Raw genomic sequence first — 23,507 nt, forward strand, 5'->3', positions numbered from 1 at the left:
ATCTCCTATATAAATTGGTGATAGTGAGATTTGATCCCATAGCTCTCACTTGTAAATCATTGAGCCACAACCTTATTTACATTAATTTAGTAAAATATAATAATAATATTATCACCCAAATAAACTTTTGGAGGGGCAAAGGTGTACAACAACCTCCAAGTAACAAACATCCTAAATACATAACAACACACGTGTACAATGATATGGATGGATTCCTAAGACTTGCATGTCATTTGAGGCTCACGATCACTAAATTCTCGATAAATTCGGAATATTTATTGTTATTTATATCCTTTTTTTTTATTTTATTTTCTGTTTTTTCGCATCTTTAGTTTTTCTTTTACAAATTCTAGGGTTTTCTTTTTCTTAAGGTTAGGAAATCTTAGTTAGGCTTTTTATTTATTTTTTATTAATAATGAATCCATCACAATCGAAGTTTTATATAATTTACTATAAAACGATTACAATAAAGTGGCAGGCAAACAGGCAACAAGCTGCGCCGCAACCCCTTTTGAACAGCAAAGCCAATCCTGCTAAAAACGAAGCTTTGGGACCTAGAAGCTGAAGAGGTTCCGTGTACGACGCGCTGAACCCTACTAAAAAATTTCACAGCCTCTGGAGCCAGAAAACCAAATGTATCAAAGGCAAATGGTAGAAAGACATGTTGATATGAGGAAGAAGCTAGATACACGTTTCCCTGCGGTAAGTACTTCTGTTTTTTTAAACATTAATTTTGGGTTATGAGAATCATTGTTGTTGGAATATGCAAAAATTAGAACATGATGTTTTTTTTTTTATGAATGTTATTATTGGATGATGTAATAACTTGTTAATTTGATTTGACTTTATCTGGAGATTAATGTGTTTATGTTGTTTTTGGTTACATGAGTCAGGGTGTGCACGGTTTCGTTTGGGTCGGTTTTGGGCTTAAACTGAAACTTTTGATTTTTGAATTTTTGAAAAGCGTACGGTTTTGTTATTTTGGTTTCGGTTCGCTTTCAGTTTTGCCATTTGAATTTGGGCTGAAATTTTTTTTAGCACAAAAGAATGAATTTGGGGCTAATTCATTTTGTTAACTGATAACTAATTGATTATTATACATTTGGGCTAATATATCTGAGTTACATATTTATTAAATTTTTATAAATTACTTAATATAAAGATTGAAAATCTAAAAACTCAGTACGTTTTTATTGCACACAAAACCAAAACATGAATTTGGTTTTTTGGGTGATTGAGAATCATTGTTGGAATATGCACGAATTTGGGACATGTTTATTTGTTTCTTTTGATGAATGTTATTATTGTCAAAGCATGCGGTAACTTATTAGTTTGATTTGACTTTATCTGGAGATTAATTTGTTTATGTTGTTTTTAGTCATATAATTAAAACAATGCTCATTTGGAGATAGAACCTTAAATGTATATCGCGAAAGATTGACTTGTGGGCCCGAAAAGATAAAATGTATAAATTCATATCGAATCCAGAGGACCGATTAGCGACTTGTCCTCGACTAATCGTCGGTTTTTACAACCATGGATAAGTATTTCTTGAGTTGTAGAGAAGTCGGTTTTGAATCCTTCATGGTTTTAGATACAATAGCCAAATGTGAATATACACGTTTATTCTGTTTCCGTTATGTTGCTGCAGGGGTATGGTACTAAACCCGGCTTACGACATTAATTTATTATGTTTGACTTATTTTATTTTATGGACTAATACAATATTATTGGGCTGAAGGGGTTTTGTGGAGGTAACCCTAACTGGGTAGTCCTATTAGGGTACCATGATGGTGGCCATGAGGCTCCCTATATAAGGAGGTCTCCACCTCCTTATTAAGGGTTGTTGTTAGTAGTCACCTCCACACCCCCCAAAAGCCATTGCAGATCTGAGCGGAGAAGACGATCCGAGATTTGGTTAGATCTCAAGCTACCGGAGAAGAAGATCGAGTCGTGGTTCGTTCATCTCGAAGACCGGGGAACATCGTCATGGATCAGGTCAGATTCATTTCATGTTTCTATATTGGCGCCATCCATGGGACGGCAACGAGCTACCCTTCGATTTTCGTCTCGGTTCTCAGATCTGTTCATCCAAGAAAAATCCAGATATGGAAGTTTACAGAAAAATGCTTCAAGATTTGTTCTATTAAAGCTCAAAAAGATCCATAGATCTAAAAGATGCTTCCAGATCTGTGCAAAAATGAAGCTGAAAATGATTTGTAGATCCAAAAAAGAAACTACCTGATTCGGACGGTCAAGCCTCCGGATCTGTGATGGTTTTAAATTCTCTCCACTCCGAGCTTCAGATCTATCTAGATCTGGTTTACAGATCTATCTAGATCTGGTTTACAGATCTAGATCTAGGTTATAGATCAAGCGAACAAGACTCCCGACGCCGTGCATGCGCGCCCGCGAGTCATCACTCCGCCGCCATGCATGCGCTCCCGCGGAAACCAACATGTGGGTTGGAAGACGACTCCATGCCTTTGGCGCAGAAGACTCCACCGCTATGCATGCGCGTCCGCAAAAACCCACCATGTGGGTCGGAAGACAACTCCATGCCTTTGGTTTTGCGCAGAAGACTTCACCGGCATGCATGCGCGCCCGCGAGTCACCACTCCGCCGCCATGCAAGGGCACTGCGGAGGATCAAGATTCTGCTACCATGCATACGCGCCACCGGAGATCAAGTCTCCGCTTCCATGCATGCGCAGTGCCGAAGATCAAGACTTCGCCACCATGCATGTGCGCCCATGAGTCACCACTCCGCCGCCATGCATGCGCACTGCCGAGGATCAAGATTCCGCAGCCATGCATGCGTGCACCCGCGGATCAACACTCCACCGCCCGTGGAAGGTTTCGTCACCATGCATCCGCGCGTCGCGGCTGATGCACCACCATGCATGCGTGCAGCCGCGGATCAACACTCCACCACCTATAAAAGATTCCAACGCCATGCATGTGCATTCAACTCTTCGCCGTGCATGCGCACTCAACTCTCCACCATGCATGCGCGCTCAACTTTCAGCCACTATGCATGCGCGCCCGCGGATCACCACTCCGCCGCCATGCATGTGTCACATCGGAGGAACACTCCTCGCCATGCATGCGCCGCCTCCGAGGAAGCCGCATTGGAGGAACACTCTGACGCCTTGCATGCGCAACCCCGCGGATCAACAACCCGCCATCATGCATGCGCGCCGCCTCGGATGATGTATTCCGCCGTTATGAACAGGCGCCCTGCGAAACAACTCCCGCCATGCATGCGCGCTCAACTCCCGCCATGCATGCGCGCCCAACCCCAAAAAGACATTCTTAATCGCGAAGGTGACAAGAAGGAAGGCGGTGGAGAGCCTAACAGACCTTTACCAAGAATATGGACTCCCCTCACCAAACTAATATGCGTTCTATTACCTTTTGCATACATGTTTCATACTTCCTTTTATTAATTTTGAGCAATATGACAACATGGTATTGACATCAAACTAAAAATAAAACGAAGTAAAACATACATGCGCGAGCTCCAAGCTCAGACGCGTTGACGAGTTTTAACTCTAAAACGTCAGGGCCTTAGCCCAATAATATGAAACATCTGCGCGTGGCGCATATCACATGCACACAACACATACATTTAGTGTGAGAATAGAGAAGACCTTGCGCATCCTCTTGATAGGCGCATAAAGGCCGCGCGTAAGCGACACACAACAAATGAGACAATAGTCTAATCCAAATCAGGATAAGGACAACCATGATTGTACTCATCAGACAACCTTCCAGAAGGTATCTTTTAAGGAATAAAGAATGTGCTGATGTTGACAGCTGCCAATGAAGGGTGGACAACTCAGCAAAGCCCATGTGCTACCGCGTGATGGTACATGGGTCAGGTGAAATACCTTGGTCAGAGAATAATCAATGAAAAAGCACCAGGTGTCCTAAGTACACGTGGCGTGAAGCAATAGGAGGAGGCCAAAAAGGCCCTAATTGGGTCTGAGCCCAATCATTGGAAACCCTAATACTATAAATACCACACCACCTCCACAGTTAGAGCCATGCAAGAAAATATATTCTAAGTCCTTTACTCATTTTCACAACACACCGCCATGCATGAGCCCGCGGACCAACACTCCGCCGCCATGCATGCGCACTCACGGATCACCACTCCGACGCCATACAAGTGCGCTGCGGACGAACTCTCCCGGCCATGCATGCGCCGCATCGGAGGAACACCCAGACGCCATGCATGCGCAGTGCTGAGGGTCAAGACTCTAACGCCATGCATGCGCACGCAACCCTTCGCCATGCATGCGCGCTTAACTCCCGCCATGCATGCGCGCTCAACTCCCGCCATGCATGCGCGCTCAACTTTCAGCCGCTATGCATGCGCGCCCGCGGATCACCACTCCGCCGCCATGCATACGCGACCTTGGATCACCACTCCGCCTCCATGCATGCGTGCACCGCAGATCAACACTCCGTTAGACCAACACCGATCACTAAATAACGCATACATCTTCGCAACGCAACTTTTTAAAATCGACAAACTGGGGCGGAGGTCTTATTCTGCTCCGACACGGCATCCCTTACAAATTTGTGGGTCTTCGAACAAGAAACAGTTAGCTAAATAAATAATATTATAGCATGTCAGTAGTGCAACGTAGGCATTGTCAGTATCATCACATGTCATATGACAACAAAGTCTTGATGGAGGAATTTATTTCCAAATTTTCAAAACAGCCCCCTCAACTCTTGAGTCATATTTATTATGATAACAAAATAAGGATTTAAGCTGTTGACATTTACCCCCCTCTACAAGTATAACAAGGAAACCTTCCGCGATCTGAAAGAAGTCTCGCGTCAGAGGCGCGGAACACTTGCGTTAGAGGCGTGGAACTCTCATGGCAAAGCGAAAACAATTCTCGCGTCAGAGGCACGGAACACTCTTGTCGGAAGCGTGGAATCCTCGCGGCCAAATCCCAGAACGCTAACAATAGCACATGCTTGGTTACAAATTCCTCAAGTAAGTGAATTACTTCACAAGTTTTTACAAAACCTCAAACTTTTTGCCTATATTGATTTTGGTTTAACAATCAAAATAAAACAAAACGAAAAGTATGAGCATATAAGATTTACATGAAATGGCACAAAAATTGTGCTTATATTAATGCAGAACACACGGCTACGCTCCGAATACATAGGTTTGGGAATCCTCATAGACCCATACAGCTACGCGCCATACTTAAAGGTTGGGAATCCTCATAAACCCATACGGCTACGCGCCATACTTAAAGGTTGGGAATCCTCATAAACCCATACGGCCACGCGCCAAACTTAAATGTTGGGAATCCTCATAAACCCATACGGCTATAGCGCCAAACTTAAAGGTTGGGAATCCTCATAAACCCATACGGCTACGCGCCAAACATAAAGGTCAGGAGCCTAATAATATCCCAAAAGGCCACGCGCCAAACATAAAGGTCGGGAGCCTAATAATATCCCACATGGCCACACGCCAAACATAAAGGTCGGGAGCCTAATAATATCCCAAACGGCCACGCGCCAACGTAGGTTGGGCACACCTCATAATTTGCCCGAGGATGGGAACCTTGTAATACATCCACTGTTAGTTTATATGTTTTTGCAGGCTCGGCTACGAGTCGCGCAAGCACCTATGACATTATTATTATTATTTGGCCGTTTGTGCCTCAATTATTATTTTGAAGACAAGCCGGGATAGTCATCATGCGTAGAAGAGGCCCTTATGGGCCAATCATTATCATCATATTATAGCTCATAAGCCGCAACTCGCGCATGCTTCATTATTTTATAGCTCGTAAGTTGCCTCGCGCGCAAGCTTCATTATTTTCATAGCTCGTAAGCTGCCTCGCGCGCAAGTTGCATTACATTATTATCGAGATGCGCACTCTATCTTTTATCAGGCCCCGTGCCACTATTGTTATGATGCGTGCTATATCCTATTCATGCCAGTGCACCATCATTATCATAAGGATCACAACATGTCACCATCATGGAGAAAACCTCTCAAAACTCAAAGACAATAAAGACAAGGCCGAAGAAAGGGGAAAAAACCGCCTCATATCCTAACACACCTTATGAAGTCCAGCGCTCCACCTAAACGCTTGGACGCCTAGGAGCAACACTGGACTTGGGGGGCTTGTAGGGGTATGGTACTAAACCCGGCTTACGACCTTAATTTATTATGTTTGGCTTATTTTATTTTATGGACTAATACAATATTATTGAGCTGAGGGGGTTTTGTGGAGGTAACCCTAACTGGGCTAGGCCCATTAGGGTACCATGATGGTGGCCTTGAGGCTCCCTATATAAGGTGGTCTCCACCTCCTTATTAAGGATTGTTGTTCTCAATAAGAGCCACCACCATAACCATTTTTGTGTCTATAAACAAGAGATCCTCGAGATTTCTTAGCAGTCACCTCCACACCCCCCAAAAGCCATTGCAGATCTGAGCGGAGAAGACGATCCGAGATTTGGTTAGATCTCAAGCTACCGGAGAAGAAGATCGAGTCGTGGTTTGTTCATCTCGAAGACCGGGGAACATCGTCATGGATCAGGTCAGATTCATTTCATGTTTCTACAGTTACATTAAATCTTTACGTGCATATTCATTTCTCATTATTGGTTACATCGTTCGATGCTACAAATACGTTATGTGATTGTTATTTTCTTAAACAGGCTCGAATTAAAAAGATAATGCAATCTGACGAGGATGTCGGGAAGATTGCCATGGCTGTCCCTCTTCTAGTATGTAAGTAACGGTCCGTTAACTAGTAACTACAGTTTAGATAATTAAACATCAAAATATGGTCGATTTGATAAACGAAGTATGCGGACTTTTTTTTTTTTTTTTTTTTTTTTTGCAGCAAAAGCTCTGGAACTATTTCTACAAGATCTCTGTGACCGAACGTATGAAGTCACTCTTCAAAGAGGAGCAAAAACTTTGAACTCTATGCACTTGTAAGTAAACTGTAAACCGTACATAAGTACCTGAAGAGGTAGGTCCCAGCAGAGCCCAGTTGGACCCGCAGGACTCACCTTGAAGAGAGACGTCTGCGCGGAAACCAACTGGATCCGCAGGATCCACCATGCTCATAGACGTGACGTCCTTACGCGCAGTACGCAAGCTGTTCCCGCAGGAAATGCCTCCCAATGGTGAAGTACTCCGCCTGTTCCCGCAGCTGCGGATACAAGCCATCAGGGAAGGCCACCCGCGCAGCAAGGCTACACGCACAAGGCACTTAGCTCTCAAAATAAAGTAATGTCACCTGAAGAAGGAATGAGCAAAGCCGGGAACAATCCCGCACAAAGGCGGGAGGGGGAATACTCCCGCCCAAATGAGCCAGTCCGTATGATACTGGAGGATCTTTTGTACTGTACCTGACGAGGTATGGGCAAAAGATCTGACCAGAGATACGACAGCTCATTGACAACAGTATGGCGAGCAGCATGCTCTTGTACTGTATGTCACTATTAGCCGCTGCCAACTCCTGTCATACCACGTGCATAGCCTGCAGTTGGTGGAAAAGGAATAGTACACAGTAGGCCTGGTCACGGTCAGCCGCTGCCTACCCACCAACTACCAGCAAGGCACGTGCGTAGGCCACAGTTGGTAGAACAGGAATACTATTCAGCCGGCTATACCTTCTTGGAAACCTACATTCGGCTATAAATACCCCAAATGGTATGATCATCTTATCTTATCTTGTATCTTATATCTTATACCTGATATCTGCTCTAGCAATCTCTTAATATACACTTATATTCAAGAGCAATCTAGTCTGATTCTCACGCCGGAGGGTGGTCACAAGGAGGTACCCCCCCTTCTCAGTGACGAGCTCACGGTGTCTGTTTTGCAGGTTATCAGAAGAACCATCTTTGCCGGATCTAACTTCTCGTGGGAAACATCTATTTAACCCCCAGATTATCCGTAATCTGCCCGGGGTCGATTAGTGTTTCTTCATTGGCGCCATCCGTGCATAAAAGCTAGAACTTAATTCTTTTTCAGTTTTCTCAAAACTTCTGGAAAAATGGTTAAAGAAACTCCGGTAACCACAACCCCAGCTACTGGGGGGAATACCGACGACTACACAGTTTTTACGAACACTACCCCGGTTACCCAAGCCGGGGTAAGTGCAGTAAATTTTACGAACACTACCCCAGTTACCCAAGCTGGGGCAAGTGCAGTAAATAATCTCTCACTGGGATTCACCGATACCCAGTTAGAGAGACAAGGAACGAGGCTCCCCCGCCAAACACTCGTTGAAGTTAAAGCGTGGGCGGAGGCACGTCAAAAAGAATTCCAAGCTGAGTTGGATGAACACTTACGTTCACTCCAACAGCCTGAGGAATTCATAGAGTACTTGGATGATGATTCAGAGGAATCCGATAGTGACGCAAACCCTCGTCATAAGGCGAAAGGGAAGCGTAAGGAAACGGACTCCCAACCGAAAAGGCATTTTGGAGAAACCTTCAAACCAAAAAACGCGGGCGGAAACCCACGTGGCTTCTCCAAAACATTTACACCAACTGCTGCAAAGGCGGGAACGTCCAAATTTGCAAGGGACATTGCGGAAGCAATCGTCCCGAAAAGTGCCAAACAGATGTCCAACATCGGCACTTACGATGGTATATCTGATCCAGACGATCATTTGAACAGGTTCATAGCGGGGGCAACCGTCAGTAGTTGGACGGAACCTACGTGGTGTTACATGTTCCAAATGACGCTTGTGGGGGCAGCTAGAGTGTGGTTCGATCGTCTACCGGTCCACCACATCTACGATTGGGAAGACTTCCAGCAGAAGTTTAGCCAACACTTCAGCCAACAAAGAAAGTATACCGAAGAGCAATGGACAATCCTCAATTGCATTCGAGATGAAGATGAATCTTTGCCAGACTTCATCACTCGCTTCAACTCAAAGAAGCTAAGTCTGGGTAATATTAGCGAAGATCTTGTTCGCGCTGCTTTCATCCAGGGCGCGAACGACCCAGAGCTCATTCGCACCTTAACGGGTAGAGATGGCATGCCATCCACATGGGATGCCATCATGACAGTAGCTAAACGATTTGCGGAAACGGAGAAGCAACTGGGTAGAGATCTCCCCCAGAGCACAAACCTCTACACTCAGAAAACAAGAGAAGACAACGTCCTTACCGCCCGACTAAACAAAAAGCGGAAGCTAGGTATTTGGCAGTCAAGGGTAAACTTTGACACCTCATCCGGCTTGCAACATCGGTTGGGCGGAAGGGATAACGTACAGTCGAACCAAAACTCCAGATGGACGCCACTCACCAAAAGCGTCACCGAGATATTCGCCACTGAGGAGCTCCCATGGCCAAAGGCTCCAATAATCCGACATCGTTACAATGCTGATCGGAGCAAATACTGTGACTTTCACAGGACAAAAGGCCACAACACTGAAGAATGCACAGACGTAAAGGACATCGTCGAAGCATTTGTCAGAGATGGGACGCTCGCGCACCTCGTGGCGTAACGAACGCTGAGCAGGCTGATGCGTGCAGAACCCCAGTTTGGGAAAACACGAATAAAACTGCAGCTTCAATGTTGGAGACTACAAACTGCGTAAACAACGAGATCCCGAACCAGGTGCATATCGGCTCGATGACACTCCCAACCCAACAACATGGAAGGGAGCTCAATTACACAGTGCATGTAGATCAATTCAAAACTTGTAAAGAAAAAGGCCCAGAGCCACTTCTAATGGAAATGATTCTCCTTATCACATTGACGCTGATGATTTTACATTTGTACTTATGAACTTTCCACACGTATATGCCGGTCTTCACCGCATACATAAGTGTGAAAGAAAGTCGTTGCGTGGGGAAGGCGGCAAAACCCGCATAAACCCAAAAAACGGCAAACCTTCGCGCATGTCAGTTGAAGGTAAAGTTCAGTCATCCCGCTAAATGAAAGTGCCGGTCTATCCGCACGAATCATGATAGAGGAAACTGAACACTAACCTATTAACAACCGCGCGTCGAACGGTTAATTTATTCAACACTGATATGCCGGTATTCACCGCATAATTACGTGGAAAGTCGTTGCGTGGGGAAGGCGGCAAAACCCGCATAAACCCAAAAAACGGCAAACCTTCACGTAGGTCAGTCATAGGTAAACTTTGGTCATCCCACTAAATGAAAGTGCCGGTCCTAACCGCACAAATCATGAAAGAGGAAACCGAACTAACCTATTGACAACCGCGCGTCGAACGGTTAACTTATTCTAAACACTTAGAAAATTTCAAAGGAAAAGATGAGGAAAACTTCCACGCAGGTCAGATATAGGTAAAGTTTAGCCATCCTACTAAGTGCAAGTGACGGTCTTATCCGCACAATCATGAAAGAGTACGCAAAACTTTAACTTATTATCTACCACGTTGAAAAGTTAACTTATCTAAGTACTAAAGAAATTGCTAAGTTAAATCAGAATATGCGTGAAATAAACAAGGCAAGGGATTGGCAAATAATCTTTATTCCATCGAAATTCAAATATTACAAAGATTGCTGGGTACATACCCGCATACAAAAGAAGCTATACAAAAATAAAAATCTACTCTAATGGTGGAAAGGGATCTTCAGGATCAAGCTTCAGGACCACTTCCACTTGGACCAGCACCATCAGTAGAGTGTGGCGGTTCAAGGAAGGTCTTTAGAATGGCTAGCCCATCATCAGCAGCAGCAACTTCGTTCACCTTCTCCACCACCGGATGCGGGAAGGCGGCATACTGATTCACTGCTTGGTCATATACAGCTTCAGTATCAACATCATATAAAGGGAAGTTGGAAGGCGGGATGCCTTTCTCAACGAACCCTAGACCAAGCAGGAAGCCGGCCTTTTCCCCATCCTCGTGAGAAGCGTTGAGGGCTGCGCTCATGGCATCGTCGTATGATGTGTCCGTGAAGACTCGATGCACAACCTACAAGAAAAAATACAAGTATCAAAACCTTTTCTATTTACAAAGAAAAGCGTGAAGACATTAGGAAGCTAAGCTTACCTGCGACAACGCTTCTCGAAGAAGCCATTCCTTGGTAACCAGAGCCTCCTGGAGGGCAGCTTGAGCTTGGTTACGGACGCGTTCGGCTTCACTTTTGTTGAGGTTGGCAAGCAACACTTCTTTAGCCGCAGCCTCTTCAACGCCCTTTAGCTTCCGCTCAGTGTGGTCAAGCACCCCCCTCTAGTCCAAGATCTCTTGGAGCTTCTTGGCGTCTTCCATCGCCAAGGCATCATGAGCCTGTTGGAGCGCTTCTAGTTTGGCTTTTAGTTCCTCATTCTCGAGGCGTAGAGGCTCAGCAACAGCTTCAGCCTTGGTGGCCCTCTCAGTTGCGTTCCGTGCAGTTTCCTTAGCCAGCCGAAGCTGTTCGTTAACAGCTTGGGCAGCCTTGGAACGGGCCTCGAGCCGGGCCTGAACTTCAACCTCGAGGGCCTTGAAGGCCTTCTCCTTTTCCGCAGCCACTGCGGTAAGCCTCTTGTTCTCTTCCCGGACAGCCCGCGCCTGAGCTACTTCTTGAATACGAGCTGCTTTTAACTTGTCGTTTTCACGACAGAGCAGCTCGAAGCGCGGCTGCATCCGGGCCAGGAGAATCCGAAGCTCGTTGGTTAGCCTACCCTCCTGGTAGCTAGCCATTGCTTCCCCCAACGCACCACTGGGAGCTGCGTGACGAGCCCACTTCACGCACTCCACAGGCGTGCGAAGGGTTGTTCCTCGGCGGATGTTCCATCGTGGAACATACACTTCATTGGAATCCGACACTGCAAAAAACAAAAAGCAGTTAGGAAAAGATGATATATATATATATATAAAAAAGGGCCAAAAGAACCCTACACACCTGTAGGGTCGACAACAGGCCGATAGCCGCCAAACCCACATCTGAACCCAAGGGAAATCCATCCAAGAGGTCAGGCAGATGGGAAGGAGGCAGAGGTTGGCGAGAAGCCCCAAGCATACCTGAAGGATCGGCTGTAGTTGCCGACGTCGGAGGAGGCATGGAGGCCGCCGCGGTAGAAACCAACGGAGGTGAACTCACCGGAGGTGAACTCACAACCGTGGTCGCCGCTGCGGAAGAGCCCGCAGAAATAGTCACCGCCGGCTCAGTGAAAGATTCAGTAAATATGGCACTGACAGCCGGCGGAGATGTCATCACAGTTGGAACAGTTGGCTCAACTGGGTGAGCAACTGAACCAACTGAAGTAGGCACAGTCGCCTGGGTCACCGCCTCAGGTAGGTTGACCAAGCCTACCGTCATGGGTCCGGAGGTGCTCCTCCCCGCTCCACCCTGGAATGCGGCAGCATCCACGCCTGTACAAAGAAGATATAAGTATATTGGCGGAAAGATATGAAGTTAAAAAGTAAAGGAAGTTTGTACTTACGGGTTTTCTTGAGCCTAAAAGTGCGAACAGGCGGGGACGAACCCGATGGAGCCGGCCTCTTCACGCCGATCACCGTAGTTGTCCTGGGCTGCTCGGAGGTGACGGTCGTCTCAGCCTCCGGAGCAGTGGTCTTATCACCACCAGGGTTCCCCGCCACCTCCTCGCTTTCGGTCTCTGAATCAGACCGATGCACTGGATCGGCAGTGGAGGCAACCTTCGCCTCCCCCTTCCCGCCGGCAGCCTTCTTTTTCCGCACCAACGGAGGACCATCTGCGGATTCCTCATCAGAAGACAAGATTAGAGGAATTCCAGCAGAGGTTTCATCATTGAGAGGTCGAGGGTTGAATAACTCCTTACCTGGCCGCCTGGCGCTCAGGATCTCGTGGCCTGGCGGGTAGACCTCCACGAACCGATCCGCCGTCTGTTCAAGGATGGGCAACTCGTTCTCATCTAGAGCACGAGTACCCATCCGAGCGGGACCATCACTCTCCCGCGGCTGCAGGAGAGACTGCAAGTCGTTCCCCTCTGAAATAAAAAAGAAACAGTTAGAAGAAAAACCTATATCAACAAAGAAGACAGAGCATACCGTAAGGGACAGAGTTCAAACCGTATTCGAGGACGATGGGAATCTGGGACGCCTCCTTCCACACCCGGCTCATCCCAAGCATCACCATCCCAGACTCCGCAAAGCGGTACACCGGAGTCTGGATCCGGGAGATCTTGGCGAACCATTCCGCCTCCTGGTAGTTTGGGGCGTGAAGGGCGGGGAGTGCTCTCCCATTCTTAAACGTCATCGCTATCGGGACGACGCGAGCGGGGATATAAAAGAACTCCCGCTTCCACGAACGAAGACTGCGCTCGGTTGCGCAGATCTTCAACCCCTTGATCCGATTGACCAAGGTATACCACCCCTGGATGCACCTCCAAGAATAGAAGGTCATTAGGCGGTCGACATGGGGCTCCACGCCCAGAATGAGGCACACCCACTCAAAGTGGCGGATCTTGGCGATCGCCATCGAGTGTACCTCCGTCAGATGCACACCGTGCCTCTCCAAGACACGGTATACAAACTTCGTCAATGGGAACCTGAGATTCCCATAGACGAAGAATGCAGCGTACACCCTTATCTTGCCCTTGGGGGCATCGTACACCGTCTGGTGTGGCTCTGGAAACTCAGGCTCGAACGGCTCGAGCATGAACTTCCGGACGACGTACCGATAGAGGTCGGCCGGAAGAGCGCACTGGCACTCGCCAGCAGTGCTCTTGTCGTTCCTATCGGAAGTGGACGACGGATTCTCGACGAACACGTCATACTCCTCGGCAAAAGACATGTTTGGATGTACAGAAACGATTTCAGAAGAATGCTCGACGGAATAGTGAGTATTCGCCGAAAATCGTTTAAGAAGATGAAGAGAAGTGAAAGTGTGGATTGCAAAGAACCCTCTCCCCCTTTATATACTCATCGCAATTAATGCGATGAATTTAATGCGGAAGAGAGAGAAATCGCAGGTGCAATGAAACTATGACATGTGGCAAAGAGCAAGCTGGCAACAGCTGTTGAAAGGACGCGTGCCATTAATTTCGCGGCCACGCGCCCGAAAAATCGCGCCCACGCGCCTGAAAAAGCATCTGGAATGACCATGTACTGTCACGTCGCCATAACTTCCTGCACGTCCTGACACAGTCAGAAGAAACCGTCGGACGACGTTTCAACAGTTTGGACTGTTCTTATCCTTTCACCAACTCTTCAAATTTCAAAATTTCAAAAAGAATCAAAAGTAAGCGGGAATATACCCCTTACCTTGGCAACCAAGTAACTATAAGACAGGTGCGAGTACAGTGTTAAGGCAAAACCCTTCACATACTTAGCACCTGCAGGGAATTGAAGCCAATAATACCTCGGCAACCAAGTAACCATAAGACGGGTGCGGGTACAGTGTCAAGGCAAAACCCTTCACATACTGAGCACCCGCAGGGAATTGACGCCAGGAATACCTTGGAAGTAAAGTAACCGTAAGACGAGTGCGGGTACAGTGTCAAGGCAAAACCCTTCACATACCTAGCTCTCCGCAGGGAATTGAAACCAAGAAGGATCTTCTGGGCAATGCTTGCGGAAACGGGAATAACATCCCCGCATAGCGGGAACGTCGAGAACTACATTGTTTGAAGCTCCAAGATGGAATTGGTGGTTTTAACATAATTGATCACTATGTTCAAAACTACCAAAACCTCATGGAGAATCTACACAAGTGGGACTCAACGCTCCTGACTTGCGAGGAGGTTACATACCTACCCGCATCATACCCAAAGATCAAGCAGGAAAGTCGGGAATTTCTGCAAGTGACATTAGGACTTCCGCGGGAAGAATCCCCATGGAAAACCTTAAAACTAAACCCTTTTCAAAACCCTTTGCTTAAGTCCAAAAGTTCACCTCACTTATTAAACATTCATGAGAAGAACATTGGACTGGGGGGACTTGAAGAGGTAGGTCCCAGCAGAGCCCAGTTGGACCCGCAGGACTCACCTTGAAGAGAGACGTCTGCGCGGAAACCAACTGGATCCGCAGGACCCACCATGCTCAGAGACGTGACGTCCTTACGCGCAGTACGCAAGCTGTTCCCGCAGGAAATGCCTCCCAATGGTGAAGTACTCCGCCTGTTCCCGCAGCTGCGGATACAAGCCATCAGGGAAGGCTACCCGCGCAGCAAGGCTACACGCACAAGGCACTTAGCTCTCAAAATAATTCAGTAATGTCACCTGAAGAAGGAATGAGCAAAGCCGGGAACAATCCCGCACAAAGGCGGGAGGGGGAATACTCCCGCCCAAATGAGCCAGTCCGTACGATACTGGAGGATCTTTTGTACTGTACCTGACGAGGTATGGGCAAAAGATCTGACCAGAGATACGACAGCTCATTGACAACAGTATGGCGAGCAGCATGCTCTTGTACTGTATGTCACTATTAGCCGCTGCCTACTCACCAACTCCTGTCATACCACGTGCATAGCCTGCAGTTGGTGGAAAAGGAATAGTACACAGTAGGCCTGGTCACTGTCAGCCGCTGCCTACCCACCAACTACCAGCATGGCACGTGCGTTGGCCACAGTTGGTAGAACAGGAATACTATTCAGCCGGCTATACCTTCTTGGAAACCTACCTTCGGCTATAAATACCCCAAATGGTATGATCATCTTATCTTATCTTGTATCTTATATCTTATACCTGATATCTGCTCTAGCAATCTCTTAATATACACTTATATTCAAGAGCAATCTAGTCTGATTCTCACGCCGGAGGGTGGTCACAAGGAGGTACCCCTTTCTCAGTGACGAGCTCACGGTGTCTGTTTTGCAGGTTATCAGAAGAACCATCTTTGCCGGATCTAACTTCTCGTGGGAAACATCTATTTAACCCTCAGATTATCCGTAATCTGCCCGGGGTCGATTAGTGTTTCTTCAGTACCCGACCCTGCATTAAGTGGTCATAACATCATTTTTACGGTTGTTTAATATACATAATTTTTTTTCAGAAAGCAGTGTGTTCAGAGCTTTAACGTGTTCGACTTCCTACGAGACACTGTTGGTAAGGTTCCTGATTTAGGCGGTTCTGATGCTGCAGGGGAATCTGCACCTAAACGAAGGTTTGATTAATTTTTATTTAACAAATTCATATCTTTAAACAAAATTTTTTTTTAACATATGACGAACTGATGATATTGCTTTGATATTGTTAGGAAAGTTGTTGACGGTGACCATAACGACGGTGATGAAATTGAAGACTCGAAAAAGGATAAACAGGTAATTTTTTTATAGCCATTTATCATTGGCTGGTAAATAACTAAATACCTTATTATACATAAGATTTAAGAATATTTTATCAGTTTTTTTTTTAAATATGATTTTTTTTTTAATTTAAATAGTTAATTTGAGGAAATTATTTTTTTAGTTTAGTTCTGGAACCGCAACGAACCTAACTGATACCGACTGAATTCCCATCGACTCGCAGAATAAACGAGTTTTGAATTGTTATTTTTGTATCATAAGCTATGCGAGTGCCATTACTATTCTGGGCGTTCACTATGTTATTTTTCAGTTTAGTGGTGGTACCATAACGGATCAATACGCTATACGTGTGCCGATACTATTCTCAGCGCTTGCTAATTTAAGTTTTTGGGTTTAGTGTCGTTACCATAACAAACCTAGCATTGATTTAGTGTCGGTGTCATAACAAACCTAACTGATATCGACCAAGTTCGCGTCATGGTTTTTTTTTTTTTTTCCTGGCATGCAACGGGTATTGTTACCTCGTTTGAATGAAAAACAAAACTTCGCAGTTTGATCTAATTATAATTTTTTTTGTTTTTGTTTTATCAGCCAGAGATTCATCATGCAAGCGGGAGTGGTAGAGGAAGGGGTCGGGGTAGGGGCAGGGGTGGAGGCAGACCTAGTCGGGCAGAAAAGGAAGCAAACGCAGCAGCAGCGTTTAATCACGAAAAACATGAAATAAATCCCGTTATCACCAACGAACCAAAGCCAAAATCTGCGCATGTTTCAATACAAGACGCTGGTTCGAAAGAAAATATTATTAAGTTACCAGATGAAAAGACCGAAAACATGGTCAAAGTCAAAGTCAAAGTCAGAAACTTTGACCTCAACGTTGACTTGGACGAAAATGGAAACACGCCCATTGTGCCAACCGTTGAGATGAAGCCCGACAAGTATCCCGGTTGGTCGTTAGCGGAAGTGGAGAAAATGGGGATTGACCCGGTCAAACTTGCGAGTTTAAACAGCAGCAGGGTGGATGAAGATGAGGAAGATTATGGTGAAGAAGGATGAATGTGTGATTGTATGTATCCTAGTAATGAACTAATGATATTATTGTAGATGCTGACTTAGGTAGAGACATGTAGGTGTTAAATCTTGATTTTGTTGCAAAAAAATGTAAATACTCAGTGAAGAATTTTTTAGTTTTTTTTTATTGTTTTTTTCGTGTGCGCGCGCTGACATGGTAGCTAGAACTTTTCGGTTGATTTTATGGTATAAATTGGGGTGTAAACGAGCTGAGTTGTTTGTGAGTTATTTTGAGTAAGGCTTGTTAAAAACTAAAACCGAGTCAAGTTTACATGAGTTCTGGTCTATACGAGGCTCGTTTAGTAAAGAGCGTGAGCCTATGTCTCACTTGTCAACTCGACTAGGCTTGCTACTATTAGATATAGAAAGTTTTAACTATGATTTAAAAAAAAACATATAAACTATTGAATATCTATAATAAGTTTAAAATCAAACAGCGAATTATTAAATTAGTTAAATAATGATTTACGAACTATTATCGTATAATAATTAGTGACCTATGTTTATAATAGATACATATTTAATTATGTGTGTTCGCTGAATTAATAAAATATTTATAATCTTACAATTTGTATTTCACTCTAAAGAGAATGTAAAATTTAAATATGTACCGTTTGAAATGTGTGTGATAATATTAAAATTCTATAAATTCAAAAGAAAATCTTTATTACCCGATAACATAAACCCATTTACCCGATTATATACCCGATGTACCCGATATAGCTTATTATACTGTGTATATATATACTATATGCCAAATATATTATCTGTCGAAACTTGTTTATGTTAATTACTTGAGATATTTATTTTTAGGAAAATTGGTTTTAAATAATCTCAACTATGCTCTATTGGTAAATAACAGTCTGAATTTTACACTTGCCTGCTAAGAGTCCCAACTATTGTTGTATTTATTTTTAACGGGCCGCGACTAACGGACGACTAACTCTGTTAGTGATTTGCTGATGTGGCGCGTCTTGTTGTCAAAATTGCTTATGTGGCAACTTAACTGGCTTTGTATAAGAATGCTCTCTCTCTCTCCTGCAATTTACCCACAACCACCACCACCCGCCGCCACCAAACCATAGCCCCCGCCAACACTGTTGGAAAAACAAACAGATATAATTGAGAAACTCGATTGCTTCTTTTCTTCGAAAGCCTCCTGGAACGTTGCTTTGTTTTGTTCCGCTGACCAAACCCCAAATTTCTCCGATACACCACCGAAACGCCAAAAGGTACGATTCCATGTTTATTGATTCAAATTCATAACTCAGACACGATTCATAAATCCAAACAGACAACCACTGTATCACCACCATCTCTCCCCATCCATTCATCAATTCAAGTTTCAAATATCCATCAAATGCATCCGAGGTTTACTGATTCAAGAAAATAGGAGGTTGCAGAGGTGCATAACAGAAGCTGCAAGTGGCGGCGGCGACGGAGGGCGGCATAAGTGGTTAACGGAGGTTGCAGGTGCTCACGTAGAAGAAAGCTTGGAGGAGAGGCGGCGGTGGCACGAAAAATCTATTGTAGCGGCGGTGGTGACGAAAAGTCTAGTGTGGCGGCGGTGACCGGTGGTGGAAGTGGGCGGCCGTGAAATGAAAAGGTAATGGGGTTGCAGTTAGTGGAGGTAAAAAGATGGGTTTATTGAGATTTAGGGATGTTGGTGGTGGTGGTTTCCAAGTAAGATGCCACATACGCAGTTTTGACAACTAGGCGTTCCACGGCAGCAAATCACTAATGGAGTTAGTCATCCGTTAGTCGTGGCCCGTTAAAAACATATACACAAATAATTGGGACTGTCAGCAAACAAGTGTAAAATTCGAACTGTTATTTACCAATAGGGCATAGTTGAGATTATTTAAAACCAATATTTCTTATTTTTATGGTAACCATCTTTGTAATCGGTTAGTTATATTTTGTCAAAACCCGACGAGTTTTGAGCCGGGTATACCCGACGGGTTTGGGTTGGACTTTAATAACCGGGTATGGGTTTGGGAATACCTATACCCGACCCAAACCCGACCCATTGCCATCTCTAGTCTACTACCCGAACCCGACCTGAGGCCGATTAAACTAGAAATTAAAGACCGATTGCAATGTGTAAAATCAGTGTCGGTCCGGGTTCGAATTATTTAGGGTCGGTCATGTCGGGTTTTTCGGTTCTGACCTAAATTACCGGTAGATCGGGTAATTTATTTAGTTTTTATTCAACAATTTTCTTTCTATTCACTTGCTACTTGCAGAAGGCAGTAGATTGAAGATTCAAGATTGAGGTTATGCTCTCTTTCTCTGCTACTATCATCCAATCTCTTTGATTTAGTTACAATTGTTCATATGGGTGTTGATTAAATCATCTTAATTCACTTTCCCACCATTTTTTCAATCTTGTTTTGATGAAAGATTCTAACTTTCTGTAACCATCTCTGTTTCTTGATGAACCTGCAAATCTGATAATAATAATAATAATAATAATAATAATAATAATAATAATAATAATAATAATAATAATAATAATAATAACAATATCAATGTCACAAAAAAGACGATTTTACCCTTTATTCATCATCCTATTTCTATCTCTCCCGGTTCTCTTCATTCTCTCTCTCTACCACTCTCTCTCATCATCATCATCATCTCTCCCAATTACTACTCACTTCCAAAACCCTAACCCTAATCCCAAATTCTCACTCACAATCAAACTCCTAACTTTCGACCGCCTCCCGTCGCTCTCCCGCTGCCTGCGATCGCTTTCCACAGCTCATTACGATACCGACAAGGTCAACATTCACATATACATTGATCACTTCAAGGGTTTGGATCAAAATGATGAGTATTTGGATAGGAAACTGAACGAGACGCGTAAAATACTCAATTTTGTTGATGGGTTTGAGTGGAGGTTTGGGGAGAAGGTCGTGCATTACCGGACTGGGAATGTGGGACTGCAGGCGCAGTGGTTGGAAGCGTGGTGGCCCGCGTTGGATCATGAGTTTGTGTTTGTGGTGGAAGATGATATTGAAGTGTCGCAGTTGTTTTATAGGTATATTAAGGGGTTGATTGGGTATTATTATTATAATGCGTCGAATTATAGTCCGTCGGTGTATGGTGCGTCGTTGCAGCGGCCGAGGTTTGTACCAGGTACAATGTTCTTTACGTGTTATGTATTTGACTGAGTTTAGGGCGAGCCCGGGCTTGGATTTGAAACCGGGCTGAAAATTTGATCTTGATCTTGAGCTCAACCTGATTTTAAAAAAAGAAATTTAGTAAACCAGGGTTGTGCATGGGTCGGTTTGGGCTAAAACCGAAACAAAAATGGAAATGTGGATTTTTTTATAGTTTTTGACAACCGTTTGGTTTCATATATGGTTAGGTTTCGGTTTTTTTGTTTTTGCCATTTGAGCTTGAAAATTTTTGCCCGAAAAACTAAAGTTGGTCAGTAGTAATGAATCTTTGCTTAAGTTTTTTTGTTTAGGTAATATATAAAATTGATTATTATACATTTGTGCTAAAGTATTTTGGCTAAACTATAATACTATATATTTAACTATTATAGATTACTTAAAATATAAAAATCTATAAGTTAGGTTCGGTTTTTTTGGTTTTAGTTACACGCAAAACCAAAATGGAACTGAAAGTTTGTTTTTTTTTGGTTTCACGCACACCCTTACAAAAAGATATGCAAACTAATTATAACATATTATGTAGAAAGTCCAAATTAAGTTCAACCCAGCTCAGGCTCGGCTCGGTTTCAAACTGAGCCAATTCGAGTGAGCTTTTTTTGAGATTTTTCCGAGCCCGGAAAAGTTATAAACGTAAATGTATACGTGTGATTTAGAACTTGAAGAAAACGTATGAACTCTTTATTGTTGTAGCTTATCAGTTTAATCAGCTTATGATGTCAGGTAAACATGGGAACAAAATAAACGTAAACAAAGACACGAAGGTTTTCTTGTATCAGCTGGTTGGTACCTGGGGTCAGCTTTTGTTTCCAAAATCGTGGAAGGAGTTTCGTTTATGGTACGACACGCATAAAACAAAGGGCATGAAACCGATTCTCAATGGAATGGTAATTTGTAACCTGATATGCATACACACTCGACTATTTATAAAGTTTGTCACTTTTTTAATATTTGTTTTAATAAATTGATGCATAGGTGACAACGGGTTGGTATAAAAAGATGGGAGATAGGATATGGACGCCTTGGTTTATTAAGTTTATTCACGAGCGTGGCTATTTTAACATTTACACGCATTTCTTAAACGAGTCAGCGCTTAGTGTGTCGCATAGAGACACGGGGGTTAACTATGGGAAAACTGCGGGGCCCGATTCAAATCTGATTCAGGAGAGTTCTCGTGAGAGCGACCTTTTCAAATTAGAGCCGTTGAGGAATCTTAAATGGTATGATTTCTGTTTTAGAGAAGTTGTTCCTGATAGGATTGTGACTAGTGTTAATGAACTCGGACCCGTTTTGAAATCGGTCCAGAAAAGGAATGGGTTAGTGGTTGTGAGTGTAGATCAAAAGTCAACGGCGTTGACCCGAAACTTATTGTGTCATTTTGAGAGGCTTGATGTTTGGAACTATATTTTTGTGGGTCCAGGTGCTGATTTCTTGCTTGATCTCGCAAGACGTGGGCATGCGGTGGTTAATGCAGATGCGTTATTTGGCACGTTGAAGGAATACAAATCGAGTAAATTAAGAAAGGAGGTTATCGTGAAGGCGTTGGTGGTTAAAACAGCGTTGGAAATGAAGTATGATACATGGTTGTTGGATCACAACATGGTTCCGGTCAAAGCTGACTTTTTTGTTGACTCGGTCAAACTCGATTCCACCGTTGACTTTTATGTCGGGAAGAGACTTGGACTCTTGTTTGCCAGGAGCTCGGGGTCTGGGACCTGGAACGATCTATTTGTGAACGAGATTGCACAGAGTGTAGGCGGGGGCGGTTTTGGGTTTATGGCGGGAAAGTTGTTGGAGAGGAAAGGTGTCAGGTTACAAAGATTTGACGAGGGTTTAGGGTTTAGTGTTAAAATTGATGCGGGTAATGATAATGGGGCCTTGTTAAAGAATGACACAAAGGTAGTGTATTGGTCTTCTGATACGGGCTCGGGTTTGGTACAAAATAAGCTTGAAAGTTTAGGTTTGTGGATTATGGATGGAGAATCCAACTGTAAGGCTGTTATTTGTCACCCATCATAGTATTTGGTCTCCAAACATGTTCTTTTTTGAGTTGTCATTTGTAAAATGTGAAATGGATACTAATTTAAGCAGTTTTGTTGGGATTTATTACAGTGTTGTTGGAGAGGAAAGGTGTCAGGTTACAAAGATTTGAATGGCCTGGTTTCAGCTTAAAGATATGGTCCGCGGCCCACTGACCCAACTCGATATTCCCATGAATTCTACAAGCTCCAAGCAAAGACCCCCAAACATTCGCATCGGCCTCCATTCCTAACCCGTTAATCATCTCTACAGCCTCATTCATTAGCCCGGCGGGCCCAAAAGATCAACCATACACGCGTAATGCATTTGTGTCGGTTCAACCTTATGCTCCTCCATCTATTCAAATTACTTCCTTCCTAAATACATTGAATGTGATGTTCAATTTAGATTATATTCACAAAAGTGAATGGAAGCAAACATGATAAGTGAGCCCAATGTAATTAATTTTCATTTAATTTTGAAACCAATTTCAACCTCGACTTTAATTATTTTTCTTTTTGAATTAAAAAATCTTCTTTTTTTGTTTGTTTTTACTTTTAACGGTAAATTGTTTATGTAAAATTAAAAAAAATTAATAACTTTTTTTGTGTGTGGTTATTTTATTAATTGTTTATGTAATTTTAAACTTTTATTTTAAATGTATCTACTAGAACTTATTTTATTTTTAAATAATATGAAATTAAAAATAAGATACCTATAAAAGTATGCTAGTTTATAGAAATAAAATATAGAAATAGGTGATTATATGGAATATAAAGATGTTTAAAAGTGGATGTAGTGAAAATCTGATATGGCAGCTGATGTAGCGTGTTTTGTTTCTTTTTACGCATCCACCATTGTGGATGCTCTTAAAGTAGGTGTGCCAATAAATTTACTAAGGAAAATTGTTCAAAAGAATGGCATGTGCAATGGATCTAGACTTCAAGTTATTCATTTGGGTAGGCGTGCTATCTATGTCAAAGTAATTTCATGTACTATTATTGGTTATCGTACTTATAGCAGTCGTAGTGGTCTAACG

The 23,507-nt window shown here is 43.8% G+C and overlaps 2 protein-coding genes across 5 annotated transcripts; both read left to right on the top strand.

The window, feature by feature from the left end:
- The first annotated feature begins 669 nt into the window (after positions 1-669).
- LOC143586331 (uncharacterized) lies at positions 670-17,340 on the top strand. Its single transcript, XM_077067899.1, has 6 exons — positions 670-702; positions 6,711-6,783; positions 6,899-6,992; positions 15,950-16,060; positions 16,154-16,217; positions 16,794-17,340. The coding sequence occupies exons 1-6, from the start codon at positions 670-672 to the stop codon at positions 17,253-17,255; spliced, it is 837 nt and encodes a 278-aa protein (XP_076924014.1). The 3' UTR covers positions 17,256-17,340.
- Positions 17,341-19,794: 2,454 nt separating this feature from the next.
- On the top strand, positions 19,795-22,551 carry LOC143586325 (uncharacterized). Of its 4 annotated transcripts, none has more exons than XM_077067890.1 (4): positions 19,795-20,235; positions 20,311-20,408; positions 21,173-21,336; positions 21,425-22,551. In XM_077067890.1, exons 1-4 carry the CDS (start codon positions 19,802-19,804, stop codon positions 22,466-22,468), a joined length of 1,740 nt encoding a protein of 579 aa, XP_076924005.1. In that variant the 5' UTR covers positions 19,795-19,801; the 3' UTR covers positions 22,469-22,551. The 4 variants fall into 4 exon arrangements, with proteins under 4 accessions (XP_076924005.1, XP_076924004.1, XP_076924007.1 ...); XM_077067892.1 differs by having other exon boundaries at positions 20,102-20,235; positions 21,160-21,336; XM_077067889.1 differs by having other exon boundaries at positions 19,795-20,408.
- The last annotated feature ends 956 nt before the right edge of the window (positions 22,552-23,507 follow it).

This window comes from Bidens hawaiensis, unplaced genomic scaffold (assembly GCF_021521415.1).
Source record: "Bidens hawaiensis isolate Kalapana, Puna unplaced genomic scaffold, B.hawaiensis_p1.1 tig00034611_1, whole genome shotgun sequence".
In the NCBI taxonomy this organism is placed as follows: domain Eukaryota; kingdom Viridiplantae; phylum Streptophyta; class Magnoliopsida; order Asterales; family Asteraceae; genus Bidens; species Bidens hawaiensis.

Coding starts and splice junctions, on each gene's coding strand:
- LOC143586331 (XM_077067899.1), top strand. CDS start 670: ATGAGGAAGAAGCTAGATACACGTTTCCCTGCG. Junction 6,993..15,949: donor ACTTTGAACTCTATGCACTT/GTAAGTAAACTG, acceptor ATTTTTTTTCAG/AAAGCAGTGTGTTCAGAGCT. Junction 16,218..16,793: donor ACTCGAAAAAGGATAAACAG/GTAATTTTTTTA, acceptor TTGTTTTATCAG/CCAGAGATTCATCATGCAAG.
- LOC143586325 (XM_077067889.1), top strand. CDS start 19,802: ATGTCACAAAAAAGACGATTTTACCCTTTATTCATCATCCTATTTCTA. Junction 20,409..21,172: donor GCGGCCGAGGTTTGTACCAG/GTACAATGTTCT, acceptor TTATGATGTCAG/GTAAACATGGGAACAAAATA. Junction 21,337..21,424: donor AACCGATTCTCAATGGAATG/GTAATTTGTAAC, acceptor ATTGATGCATAG/GTGACAACGGGTTGGTATAA.